Genomic DNA, 14,645 nt, shown 5'->3' with positions numbered 1-14,645 from the left:
CCACCATATTTTACTGTTGGTATGATGTTCTTTTTCTGAAATGCTGTGTTCCTTTTACACCAGATGTAACGGGACATTTGCCTTCCAAAAAGTTCAACTTTTGTCTCATCAGTCCACAAGGTATTATTTAAGTCTTGGCAATCATTGAGATGTTTCTTAGCCAAATTGAGACGAGCCCTAATGTTCTTTTTGCTTAACAGTGGTTTGCGTCTTGGAAATCTACCATGCAGGCCATTTTTGCCCAGTCTCTTTCTTATGGTGGAGTCGTGAACACTGACCTTAATTGAGGCAAGTGAGGCCTGCAGTTCTTTAGACATTGTCCTGGGGTCTTTTGTGACCTCTTGGATGAGCCGTCTCTGCGCTATTGGGGTAATTTTGGTCGGCCGGCCACTCCTGGGAAGGTTCACCACTGTTCCATGTTTTTGTCATTTGTGGATAATGGCTCTCACTGTGGTTCACTGGAGTCCCAAAGCTTTAGAAATGGCTTTATAACCTTTACCAGACTGATAGATCTCAATTACTTCTGTTCTCATTTGTTCCTGAATTTCTTTGGATCTTGGCATGATGTCTAGCTTTTGAGGTGCTTTTGGTCTACTTCTCTGTGTCGGGCAGCTCCTATTTAAGTGATTTCTTGATTGAAACAGGTGTGGCAGTAATCAGGCCAGGGGGTGGCTACGGAAATTGAACTTGGGTGTGATACACCACAGTTAGGTTATTTTTTAACAAGGGGGCAATTACTTTTTCACACAGGGCCATGTAGGTTTGGATTTTTTTTCTCCCTAAATAATAAAGACCATCATTTAAAAACTGCATTTTGTGTTTACTTGTGTTATATTTGACTAATGGTTACATGTGTGTGATGATCAGAAACATTTTGTGTGACAAACATGCAAAAGAATAAGAAATCAGGAAGGGGGCAAATAGTTTTTCACACCACTGTATAAATGCAGCCTCTGATTTACAAGTGCTAATGTATCCAAGAGAGTATTTTGCTTTCAAAGTGATGCTTTTGTTTGATTGGCTTCTTGGGTTACAGTACCTCTATAGATACCCACAGGGCATTTGGGGAACTGTAGTCCCATAGTGCAGACCTGTTGGGTTCCATGGGTACTGCCAGGAAGTGCTGAAAGGATTTATTGGTCCCTAATTTAAGGGACTTCCACCTGACACCAGAAGTGTTTCTGAGGGACAGTGTTGCTACATCGGAAGTATTCCTGGATCCTGGGTAAAGGCAGCAGCTCTCCTTCAGTACAGGTGAGTCAGAATTTGGGAGATCATGTAGCTGGACAACACTCGCCTTAAGGGAGGAAGAGAGAAAAGGAAACATGGTGTCTGTGCTTGTGCTTATGAATGATCTGTAAAGGTAGTTATTACAATAAATCATTTGTTTGAACCCGGGACTTGTATTTGAGGTTTAGGGTGTTGCGATGCTCACTTAATGCTTTCAAGGATAAATGACCCTAACTTGGATTAAGAGAGCCTGAGGATGTTATATTATGATATTGCCACCCTCTTTTGAGAAAAGCCATTCATTCTTTCGTTCATTTTATGGACCAACTAGTACAAGGCTGTGAGTAGGAGGGCTCTGTTTTATTTTATATTTTCTGTATTTGAGTAGTTTGCTAACATTTTTACTCATGGTGACTTAGTAGGTCAGGATACATGGCTCCTGTTTACAAGTATTTTTTTTACAGTTGGAGCACAGGTAGATTAAGAGACTTGCTTGTCAGTCCAACTCAGTTCCCACTCAATGCAATTATCCACATCAAGGCCATTTTAATTTTTACCAATTAAACTTCTCTCTGCATGTCTTTTGGGATGAGAAAGGAAAACCAACACAAACAGAGAGAGAGATGTTAAGATCACTTAAAAAAACAATCAAGTATCGGATTCAAAGCCAAGATGCTCTTACTGTGTGTTATCATTGCAAGCCATTGCACCACTGTGGGTTCTACTAAGGGTTAATCCCACGCTGAAAAAAATAAAAGAAGGTCGGAAATATTTCAGATTTTGCTAAATTCAATTTTTACTGTCATGTATTAGAAGTATAATGAAATTACTACTGTTGTATTCAGTTTATTTGAAGAATTCCAGTGAAGGACAAGATCAGAAAATTCATTATTTCACATAAAGCCGTCCTACCGTTTCCATCAGTCCTAATGAGTTACACACCACATGGATGGCAATGAAGCTCATTTCCAAACAAAGCAGTTCAAGTCCGTATAAATCAGTCCTGTCGGTTTAATAGCCTGTACTAGCAGTCACTAGTTGACTATGTAATGATGAAATGCATGCATGTCCTCTCCAAATGCAAGAGCTGATGGTCAAATTCCAAAGCCTCCTTCAAAGGAGTCACAAAGGAAGCCATTAATGTTTTCCAGAGGAAGGCTGGATTTTCAGTTGACACTGCATTAATAAATATAAATAATTCAGCAGTGTTGCTATTGTGTTATTGCCATGATTTTTCTCCCTGGATTGTATTTATTTTATGTTGTTTTTGGTATTTTTGAATTGTTCTTTTCTTATTTTATGTAATTTCTGCTATGCTTTGCTTTTTATTTATTACTTGGGGGCTTTGCCCCCTGCTTGCTTCGCTGGCCCACCCCTTCCTGCCCTCCACTCTGGCCATGCTACGAGCCAGTCACTTCGCATGTCAGCTGCTAGTGTTGTGAAGGGGGGCTGGGGGGTATGTTGCTGAATGCACGCTAAGGAGATGCGGTCGGATCAGCTGCTGGCTAGCTGCATGTTTTACTTGTCACGCTGCGCATCGATCATTTAAAAGCCTAACAGCAGCTGTCCTTTTGTCTCACTGTGTCTCTCTCAGGACATTAAAGTGTCTCGGAGAAAATCATGTATCATCTCCTTCCAAGCCTTCTGAGATTTTTTGTTTAATAATAGAGAGAAGATTTATGTACAGTCTCTTTAAATCTTCATCTATTCCTTGTACTTTATGGACAGAGCCTCAGAAGGCAGGGCCACTCTGACATCACTGTGGGTTATTTTGCCTTTATAATGTGGTCAGGAAGAGAGAGGGTTACCAAAGACATGAAGAAGAGTTACAGAAGACATGATTGATGTTGTAAGGTTTCTTATGGGACTCCCCCCAAAGGGATGACACACCAAAGAGTGTCCTGAAGTGTGATTACTGCATCTGTGCAAGGACTAACGGCAGACTCATCATTAAACCTCATATATTCTGTCTTCCAAAGCCCTTTTCCATTCTTCCAGCTTCCTCTCCATTTCCTTGTTTCTGGTGCTACAGAACACAATGTCATCAGCAAGAAGTATGCACCAGGGGCCTCATGTATAAACAGTGTGTACGCATAGAAATGTTGCGTAAGAACTTTTCCAGGTTCAAATCGCGATGTATAAAACCTACACTTGGCGTAAAACCACGCACTTTTCCACGGTACCTCATACCTTGTCGTACGCAAGTTCTCCGCTCGGTTTTGCAGACTGGCGGCACCCAGCATCAAAGCAGTGCTACTGTTCCTGTGTGGTTACTCTTTATTTTCCTGATGTGGCTTTATAAATACACTGAAACTAACCGCATATTGATTATTAGTGTATATGAATATAGTGTATATTCAGCTGTATTGGTGTTCATGGACTTAACGACAGGTGCACTAAAGTGGCAACAATTAGAAAACCCTCAAAACAGGACTGGTTTTACATGTGGAGGTCATTTCAAGTTTCTCCCTCTTGATCTTTTTTGGCTGGTTTTCCACTCGTGCTAGTTTTGGCTTGAGTAGTTATCTCTACTGGCAGTATGAGGCGATTCCTTAACCCTACAGAAGTTGTACAGGTTGTCCAACTTCTCCAGGGTGGCACATCCACAAATGCTGCAGCAAGAAGGTTTAATGTGTCTCCCAGCACAATCTCCAGAACATGGAGGAGATTTCAGGAGACTGGTTGTTATTCTCAGAGAGCTGGACAGGGCCGTAGAAGGTCCTCAACCCATCAGCAGGACCGATACCTGCTCCTTTGTGCAAGGCGAAACAGGCTGAGCACTGGTGTGAATGTCTCTACCCAAACAATCAGGAACAGACTTCATGAAGATGGCCTGAGGGCCCGACGTCCTGTAGTGGGCCCTGTGCTCACTGCCCAGCACCGTGGAGCTCGACTGGCATTTGCTCAAGAACACCAGAATTGGCAAGTCCGCCACTGGCGCCCTGTACTTTTTACAGACGAGAGCAGGTTTACCCTGAGCAGCTGTGATAGACGTGAAAGAGTCTGGAGAAGACAAGGAGAACGATATGCTGCCTGCAACGTCGTTCAACATGACAGGTTTGGTGGTGGGTCAGTGATGGTCTGGGGAGGCATATCCATGGAGGGACGCACAGACATCTACTGCGTAGGAAATGGTGCTCTGACTGCCATAAGGTATCCAGATGAAATCCTTGAACCCATTGTCAGACCCTACGCTGGTGCAGTAGGTCCTGGTTTCCTCCTAATGCACGACAATGCCCGGCCTCATGTGGCAAGAGTATGCAGGCAGTACCTGGAGGATGAAGGAATTGAAACAATTAAATGGCCTTCATGATCCCCTGACTTAAACCCAATAGAACATCTGTGGGACATTATGTTTCGATCCATTAGGCGCCGCCAGGTTGCTCCTCAGACTGTACAACAACTCAGGGATGCCCTCATACAGATCTGGGAGGAAATGCCACAAGACACCATCCGTCGTCTCATTAGGAGCATGCCCCGACGTTGTCAAGCATGCATACAAGCTCGTGGGGGCCACACAAGATACTGAAAAGCATTTTGAGTAGCAGAAATTAAGTTTTTGAAGAAATGGACTAGCCTGCCACATCTTCATTTCACTCTGATTTTAGGGTGTCTACACAATTGAGCCCTCTGTAGGCAGAAAACTTTTATTTCCATTAAAAGACTTGGCATCCTTTTGTTCCTAAGACATTGCCCTGTCGTTATTTGTATAGATATCCAACTTAATATTGAGATCTGATGTATCTAATGTGTTTCTTTAAAGTGTTCCTTTAATTTTTGTGAGCAGTATATATATATATATATATATATATATATATATATATATATATATATATATATATATATATATATATATGACAGCAACACTCATGACAATGACAAAACAATTAAATTGACAATCATGTTACGTTATTTTCAAAATGTTTCCTTTTCTTTTTCATTACTTCTTTAACACACTACTTCTCTGCTGCGAAGTGCGGGTATTCTGCTAGTCTTAAATATACAACCAAAAATAATTAAACGTTTCTACAGCTTTCTTGAAAGTATGTTATATTATGAGTTCTTACACTTAAAATTAACAGTTGAGAAACAGGGTTACTTACCAGAAATCCTCCGTTATAAAAGTCTGCTGCTGAAAATGACCAGACCAGTATAGCTACGTCCACTCCACTCAGGAAAGTGTTCTTCTTTTTTGGCAGATGGAAAGCCAGCACACTGGAAAGTTCGACTGGAAGAAAATACAAATGACCCCTCCGACACAGCACACAAACAACCTAAAATATTAGGTTAACCGAAATAGGATTTTTATGTTTATTCTCTCCGCCATAACTTACTTTGGTAGAAACAATTTTTTTTTACTTTGATTGAGATCTGAAACCAAATATTTCAAGCTACAACACTAAATGACTAATCTTAAGTTGCTTGAAAGAGGAAATTTACGTTGAATGAACAACATCAATGTTATACTTTTTTCAGTGAAAGGCAATACCCCTCCCTTAGTGATACGGCGGTAAGGAATCACATAGGAGAAATAACTTAGCTTTCTTTAATGACAGTTTATGCTGAATAACAGACAAAGGAAGCCAATGGCAAGAACCCAGTTCGAGAGTGGGGGCCTGATGTGTAGAGTCTGCCATTTTCGTCGCTGCGTTTGAAGGATTTTCAGGATCGGATCACGTTATCTCCCATCCATCGGTCGGATTCAATGGTGTGCCGGGCAATGTTCCAAGGCTTTATACTCTTTCTTCACATGCAGGCCCCCACTTAGGTGAATCATGCCATTCCAAACACGGCAATACAGTTTCATGTGGATTTTGACACACAAGAATAGTATACAACAGTCCTCAGTCTGACTGCCCGTTCACCAGTTGTCCCTATCTGTCTTGTTCTATATTATAACGCTTGCCTAGCAGTTCTTATATGGTGAACCCCTGTGCTAAATCTGGCTGTGTCAACTGTGCATGTGAGTAGAAAAAGGCAGATTTACAAAATATATTTTCACAGAACACAGTGATATATTAAACTTCTGCTTATTACAGGAGGGAATGTGAACTCTTCAGCTGTAAATATTGGTGGCAAGTGCTGGGCTAGTAGGGAGCAAAGATAGGCCTTGTCAGACAGACATGATTGACACCCCCTCGGCTAAGAAATATTGGTGGAATCAATTAGAGGTTCGATTAGAGCAGTGAAATGTTAGGAGTCTAATGAGGATGAATAATAGCTTGTATGATAAGAATTGTAATAAATCTAAGAGATGCCCATGGCTGGGTGCTCATTGCATCTGTAGTGAGTCTGTATGTGTGTCATATAACAAAGCCTGATTCTGCTGCCTGTCCTGAGACTCCGAGTGCCTTCTTTGGGACTGAGGGTGCCTGTGCCAGCCTGCTTCAACATATCCCATAATAGTCATTTCATCTTTACTCCTTTCCAGTCAACAATTTATTTTTGTAAATCCCTTAATCTAGAAATGTATGTAACTGAAAAGAAAGTGTACCCAATGCCTGAAGTGTATCCAGTTTATTCCACAGTGACTGAACACTTGCCATAATGAAAGTCGGTAGCAGAGGTTGCATTACGTTAAGGATTTCCTGTCTTTCTCAAACACCTTGTCTTTTATAATCTTTATCTGTACATTACAATGGGTTAGTGAATTAATAGCTGAGATTAAATTGATTGAAATGATACTGTAAACATATTCAGGTAAATGTCACAAAAACAGGTACTCTTTGCTGTATGTAATCTGCACAGGCTGATTAGGAGACTCCAGGCCAGATGAAGAGAGACCCAAATCACAAGAAAAATAATAAGTGCCCTGAAATCTTTGACTTCTCCTTGACACCATTAGAATCCAAGAAACCACAATCACAGATTAAGAACGGACAACAATTTACAAGAAAAATGTCCAAAAATATATAAAATACAATAAACACAACCCAGAGTGAGGTGTGCTACATGAACAGTGCCCCCAAACAAAAACTGCTTGGATTCTTGGAATCCCCACTTAATAGCACTTGGATAGAAAAAACGCTGAAATACAAAGCCTCAAGCAGGTTCCCAAATATGTATTTGGCTATGTCCTCTAAACATCAAAACTAGGCTTGTGCTGCTAGATAATATTATTGGCAATTGGTGGTTAATTACTCACATCAGCGATGGACATTACTTTGTTAAGGATTTGCACCATGTGTATCCCAACTGTGTATGGATAGGATCTAAATGCATTGTACACACATTACATTTATACTAGAAACTTGAAATGCCTCGGCAGCAGAAAGATATAAATCTGGTTACATTTCCTCCTTACAAAATTAAAATAAGCAATCTGGCAACTGTATCCGACATGGGGGGTGCACCACAGCTTTGCATGCTTTGTGCATTTTTACTCTTACAGAAGGCCCATGGAAGAAGCTACCTGTGGCACATTATTAAGACAAGGCAGGACAGGATGTCCTAGAGCAGGGGTTGCCAACTCCAGTTCTGGAGGACCACTGTGGCTGCAAGTTTTCATTCTAACCCTTTTTTTTTTTTAACGAGTACCCTCTTTGTTCTGCTAATTAACTTCTTGTGAATTAATTTTAATTGAATTGCTTTTTTAAGATTTGCTCCCCTGGATTTCTTCATTGTTCCTCTAAATTCCTTCATTTCCTTCCATAAATGGCACCCAAGCAGAAATAAAATGTGAAGTGAGGGAGCCAACAGAAGACCAACTAAGTCACGGCCTCCAACTCCAAACAATTTCACTCCAACCAGCTGCTTAATGAGGTGCTGTTTCTTGTTGTTAATTAAACTCATTCTTTAATTTTCTGGCTTTGTTGCTGCTCTTGTGGTGCATTAGCAGCCATTTCTGAAATCGCTGATTTTCTCTTTCTAAGAGCACTGTTAAAATGTTTTGTGGACCTGAGCAGATCAGCATTCCTGAGAACTTCACCTTTCTTTATTATCAGATATTGTATGATGGACACCAGTTGTTTTGGCTCATTTTGTATCTCTTTAATGTTTGGCCGCTAATTAAGGAAAAAGAAACAATTAAGGGGTCTGACTCTTCAAGAACAAGTCAATTAAAATTAATTCAAAAGAAGTTAAATAGCAGCAAAAATAGCTCACTCATTAAGAAAAGGGTTAGAATGAAAACCTGCAGCCATGGTGGTCCTTCAGGAGCAGAGGTGGTGACCCCTGTCCTAGATAGCTGCTATTACTGCAGCTCACATCAAAGACACAAGTATGCTGCAGCTGAAATGGCCTGTGATGGATGGCAGACAGATCAACCCGGCCGGGCCGCCCCTGGAATGGAAGGATGGGGAAAGGCAGCTACTTGCCGACACTGCCTCCTCCAAAACACTAGATGGCAGCTCCCCTGGAGTGTAGCGGTGCCCCGGATTCCTGCAGAGCATCCTGGGACTTGAAGTTTGGTTTCTCAGCCCTGTTGGGTGCCATGGGTGCTGCCGAAACACCTGGGGACTCATTCTTACCTTATAGCCTGGAAGTACGAGGACAGAAGCCCCAAAGTTGGCTTAAGAAAATGTCAGTTCTTCATTAGACCCGGAAGTGCCGGCCAGTCACGTGGTCGGAAGGAGAGAAGCAATTCCGGGTCAAGGACTATAAAAAAAAAAGACTGCTGGCGACTCAGCAAGCGAGCCAGAGTTGGGAGGTATGGGACAGAGCTTGCTGGGAGGTGTGGAGGAAAGATTTTGAGAATTTAATATTATTGTGTTTATTTGTTTATTGTAGTGGAGGTGGTTTGGGCACCATTTATTTAAAAAGAAGAAATTTAAACAACTTCCTGGTGCTTTTAACACGTGTTGTCAGTGTCTGTGTGTTGGGTTAAGCGCTGGTATAGCGCCATCTAGTGTTACAGGCCCTAACGATGGAAAAAAAGTAAATAAATGAATCACTCTACACTGTTTATCCCCATCAGCATCTTTATCACGAATGAATGTAAAAAACAATACGTTTTAGCACAAATACAGTAATTCAGCAATAGATAGTTGCTGTATATTGCAAAACATTTTTCATTTCGCTGCTTATAAAAGTATGCATAACTGTCACATATTAAACAATAAGGTTAAGTTTTCTCCTCTTAACTTGTAACACACACTTTAGAATACTGTGGCGGATGCCTGAAGAATGGAAGAAATGGGAGAGAAACAACATCTCCCACGGGGTGCGAGAAGACAGCCACCATGGTTTGCATCAAGGCCACGGGATCAGAGCTTGGAAGTTCAACCCCGATGGGGCCCGTGGCCATCACCAGGGGGCATCTGGATGGCAGCACTTCCGAATGTGGCAGAAGAAGATCCGGGGCTCCCTGCAGCACTTCCACCACATCCAGGAATGCTGCCGGAAGCTAACAGGTGTGCACCTGGAGTACGCCTGGGTGCAAAATAAAAGAAACCGCCTCACTCCATTCTGGGAGCTGGAGTCGGGAGATGGAGGACAGAGCTTGAGAGGAGAGGAGTGAAGGCAACAGAAGAATAGAGAGGAAGAGAGACAGAAGGGACTAAAGTGCGATTGGTGCACAATGCTGTGAAATGGCAAAGAAAAGAAACTAAAGTGTGCTTTTGGGACTTGGGAGTCTGCATGTCTCTCTGTGTCGAGGCTGAACTACCACAATACAAATAACTTGCTTCCTCTGTAAAAGGGAATTAACATTAAACTTTGCCTTTAAATAGAATTTTAAAACATGCTAGATGCTGCAAATTGAACAAAGTATCACATCGTTGAAGTGCTGCTATTGTCACCCTGCTGCCAAGCCGACTGGGGCGTCCTGTGCGTTTTCCTGCTCCACACATAAACTATTAGCACATAGTAATACCAAAGAAGAAATATTAGCCTCCTCCAAATAAACTTTCAGGAAGTCACACACAAGTAAGCTTAAAAAAGCAATCGTTGTCACCCACCTTTCTGAAAATAAAGAAATGATTCACTAGACACTGTTTATACCCATCAGCATGCTTATAAGTGTGTTCTCGCAGGCATTAAGTACTCAACCTTTCATTAAGCTGCCATCACAACATCGCATGACTAGAGAGAGATCACATATGCAAAATTAAAATACTCCCTCTTAATTAGATGTTGTCCTGACATCTTCTGACAAAATCTATTATACTCTAATGGCATTTAGATGTAAATCCAGCCCTTTATAATTCATTAATAAAGAAGCTGCCGAAAGCAGTGCACCACAACATTTTCTCACCCTTGGCACACCTAAGCCCTTCCCATAATCCCGTGCGCACTACAAGCAAAAATATACAAACAAATATCGGTGTTACAAAGTGCATACAAAGAAATGACATTTATTGTTTTCGATTTGATAAATTTAACATCACAGCTTACAACATTTTTTAAAATCATATTAACTGTTGACTATAATGAATGCGGTATCTGTACTTGTATAATTAAGACAATAGTTTTATATTCAGCTTGACATTTGACAGAGCAACTTGAAGTTCTTGGTCAAGGGCCTTCAAGCTTGACTGCTTACAATTCTTTTATTAAAAATAGTTATAAAATTTAGTTTGTTGTAGATAATGCGAGATAAATTGCAACAGCAATCCAGAAAATATCCAATGGAACTCCAGTGAATTTCAATTTGAGCATCCCATCGTTCCTCAATGCAAGAAACTCCTCTCGAATCTGAAGGGACAGTGCTTCTATAGAATTTTCGGCATTAAATCAAATCGCATTGCTCCGTGTTAATTGTGTAACAGTATTGCTCAAATTTCTGTTGTAGCAACGTTAAATGTTGTTGAATCAAATCCAATGGGATCTGCTGGTTTTCAGTCATAGTTGGGTGGGTCCCGGGATACATTTCTTGTGATCCTCGTCATAACTCCATTTGAAATGGTTTAATTTGTCAGAACACATCAATAAATTTTCATTCTGACCTTGTGTTTTTGGCAGCATGGTGGCGCAGTGGGTAGTGCTGCTGCCTTGCAGTTAGGAAACCCAAGTTCACTTCCCGGGTCCTCCAGTGTCTGCGTGGGTTTCCTCCGGGTACTTCGGACTCCCACAGTCTAAAGACATGCCGTTTAGGTGCATTGGCGATCCTAAATTGTCCCTAGTGTGTGCTTGGTGTGTGTGTGCGCGCCGTGCCTGGGGTTTGTTTCTTGCCTTGTGCCCTGGTGTTGGCTGGGATTGGCTCCAGTAGACCCATCCCCCCCCGGAGTTAGGATATAGCGGGTTGGATGATGGATGAACCTTGCATTTTATTTTTTATTGAGTTCATTCGGATGCTCGAATGTGTCAGCCACATATGCAAGTTTGGCCATCTAGTGATGATCTTCGAGGAGCTGGTGTAGGATTCAAACGAAACACAACTATTCCGTTTTTACCAGGAATCTAAGGAAAAAAAAATACTTTAATGGATCCAAGCAAGCTGGGACGCAGAGGAAGGTCATAAAAAAGAAAGGCAAGACACACCCACCACTGAAAGAAATAGAAACCGTACATGGAAGAGGCCTCTACTTATGCTGTCATAAGAGTCTCTGCAGCCACTCTTTGGAGAACCCAGCCTAAGCCATGCCCTGCCTTGCCCTGGCAACTATCTCCCAAAGAGCTTGGCCTGGGATGCTATCTGTTCCAAAAACTGCAGCCCTTCAATGTTCTAACAACACCAAACAGACAGCTTAAAACATTGCTCAAAGACGCCATGCAACAGTCTCAGCAATGTCATCCCCCCCGATTATTTTACCATTTATGACTGCATGTTTGGCCTGTTAAATTAGGTGCTAGCGTTCAACAAGACATTCATCTACCTGCACTGAGCTAACTGGGACTCTACAATCAGCCACAACCATTTTCCATTTATTTTGCTCTGCTTCCTCATGTACACATGCTATATCGAATTTATCAAAGAGGACTTCTAAGAGATAAGGCTAAAGATCCAACCAGTAAGAACAACATGTAAAAATCATACTTTGGACCAGTGATGGATCACACTTAAGACCAGACCCAGCTTCTTGAGAAGCAAAAAGAATCTTCTACTTCAGATCGAGCCCACATTTTAGGACATTTTGTGGAGTTTCCTTGGCTGACCTTTAGTTCTTCCTGAGTGTATATTCGTATGGTCAGGTTACTTGCCTTTTTTCTTAAAGCCTTTAGTGGTCTCAGCCTCAGTGACCCCACACGTTCTCTTCATTTGAAGAAGTTGTACTGTCGCTAGCACCTTTGCTTGCAATATTGCAAAATGGTCAACTTTTTATCCGGTTAGGTTGAAACCAAATGCACATGATTACACCATTGCTGTTGTGAATCTTATTTCCCCAGCCCCCCATATTTTACAATTTCCACTAATTTTTCATTCATTTTTTTACTTTGTTTCTTCAATAACATCACTTGGCCACCATTTTTGGAGTTATTTTTCAGTTTGAATGACCATATCTCAGTATTCTTTCTCAGCCATAGTGTGTATTTGTTTCCAGGTTAGTTATAATCTGGTGGCTGCCACCTGGATGTCATTCAAGCATTGACTGTAAGATGGTGGTATTGCATGAAATTCATCAGAACTTTGGGATAAATTCAAAAGCATCTTCTGGGAGTGCTGAATCTTGTTTCGGGTAGGGGGTAATCACTTACTCGATTTTTCCAGGTCTATAATTCTTTGCCATGTTTCTTCAACTAATTCTTGGTTTCATGATTTAATTCTCTTGCTCAGGTTGGCATTCATTTTAGCATATTTTTTGACTTTGTGCTGCTCATTGACAAGTTTAATTGTTTCTTTTCAGAATTTTTTTTTTTTTAAGTATGTGCTAAACAACTGTAATACAACAAAGCCCACTAGATGCAGCTATTCTATAAAACTAAATATTTGGGAAAGTAGCAAGCAAACAAATTTTCACTTCTTCTCAACTTCATCCTCTAGAGTCTTCTCTCTTGTGTGAATTCTTGTGTGCCTCTGAAGATGTCTACTGGTGTAAAATAGTTGTCCACATTCAGTACAGCAGTATGGCTTTTCTCCAGTGTGAGTTCTCAAGTGTATCTGAAGGCTATTCCTTTTTGAGAACTGTTTGCCACATTCAGAACAGGAGTATGGCTTCTCCCCTGTGTGAATCCTTCTGTGCCTCTGCAGATTCCTACCAGTACAGAACAGTTTACCACACTGAGGACAAGAGTATGGTTTCTCTCCAGTGTGGATTCTTGTATGAATGCGAAGATGGCTCCTGTCATAGAATCGTTTACCACATTCTGAACAGCCATATGGCTTCTCCCCAGTGTGAATTCTTGTGTGTATCTGAAGACCATTCCTTTTTGAGAACTGTTTGCCACATTCAGAACAGTAGTATGGCTTCTCTCCGGTGTGAATTCTTGAGTGGTTCCGGAGACTGCCCATTTGTGAGAATCGTTTGCCACACTCAGAACAACAGTACGGCTTCTCTCCAGTGTGAGTTCTTATGTGTTTTTGTAAGCAACTGCTTTGGGAGAATTGTTTGTTACACTCAGAACAAGTGTATGGCTTCTCTCCAGTGTGAATTCTTGAGTGTGCATGAAGACCCCCAATTTGCGAGAACTTTTTGCCACATTCAGAACAGGAGTACGGCTTCTCGCCAGTGTGAATTCTTGTGTGTTTTTGAAGACAACCCATTTGCGAGAATTGTTTACCACATGCAGAGCAACAATATGGCTTCTCTCCTGTGTGAATTTTTTCGTGTTTCCTAAGATTACTGATATGAGAGAATCGCTTACCACATTCAGAACAGGTATATGGCTTCTCCCCAGTGTGAATTCGTGTGTGTATTTGAAGGCAATCCATTTGTGAAAATCGTTTCCCACATGCAGAACAGCAATATGGCTTCTCTCCTGTGTGGATTATTTTATGTTTCTGAAGATATCTCATTTGAGAAAATTGTTGTCCACACTGAGAACAGCAGTATGGCTTCTCTGTTGTTTGACTCAACAGGTTATCTTTACATTTAGGTTTACATTTAACACTCTTGTCTTGCTCCTTGGAGATATTCAAAGCTGCTGAATTTGTATTTTCCATCAAGTGATTAGTGTTGACTGTTTCTGCCCTTGGGAGTTTCACAACAGGCTGATAAGAGGTAGGGATACACATCTCCAATTCAGATGTCAGTTTATTTGTGTTTTCATTTTGCTGGATTTGTGTTAGCCTGCACTGAAGAGATGGCAGATCAGATGAACATAGGGAGAAGTTGTCACTATCTTGTAAATCTAGAGAAATGAAAATGCACAATTTTATGTAAATATAAAAAAGCAAATATTGAGCTGTCAAGAAACATATTATAAAATAACTTATTTCCATAAGCATAAATACATTAGAACAATACTCTTGTATCCCTGCTCGACCATTCACATAATTAGCTTTCCAATTTCAATTCCACAAACAAGTAACTAGTTAACATCCATCACTTTAAACATCTGGTCTCTTTGTCCTCAATGCGTAAACCCCAACTCTAGAC

The 14,645-nt window shown here is 41.1% G+C and overlaps 1 protein-coding gene across 1 annotated transcript in view; it reads right to left on the bottom strand.

Annotated features, from left to right (window-relative positions):
• The window catches only part of LOC120534631 (zinc finger protein 184-like), a 53,276-nt gene that overhangs the window by 25,050 nt on the left and 13,581 nt on the right, over positions 1-14,645 (bottom strand). Inside the window, exons 3-4 of the mRNA XM_039762223.1 lie at positions 13,068-14,397; positions 10,128-10,131 (exon numbers count right to left, since the gene is read on the bottom strand). Coding sequence (XP_039618157.1) covers positions 10,128-10,131; positions 13,068-14,397 — 1,334 coding nt within the window. The remainder of the gene's footprint in view (positions 1-10,127; positions 10,132-13,067; positions 14,398-14,645) is intronic.

The sequence above is a fragment of the Polypterus senegalus genome, chromosome 8 (assembly GCF_016835505.1).
Source record: "Polypterus senegalus isolate Bchr_013 chromosome 8, ASM1683550v1, whole genome shotgun sequence".
Classification (NCBI taxonomy): Eukaryota; Metazoa; Chordata; class Cladistia; order Polypteriformes; family Polypteridae; genus Polypterus; species Polypterus senegalus.
Note: the sequence above shows the minus strand (reverse complement) of the source record. Positions and strands in the feature narration are given on the sequence as shown.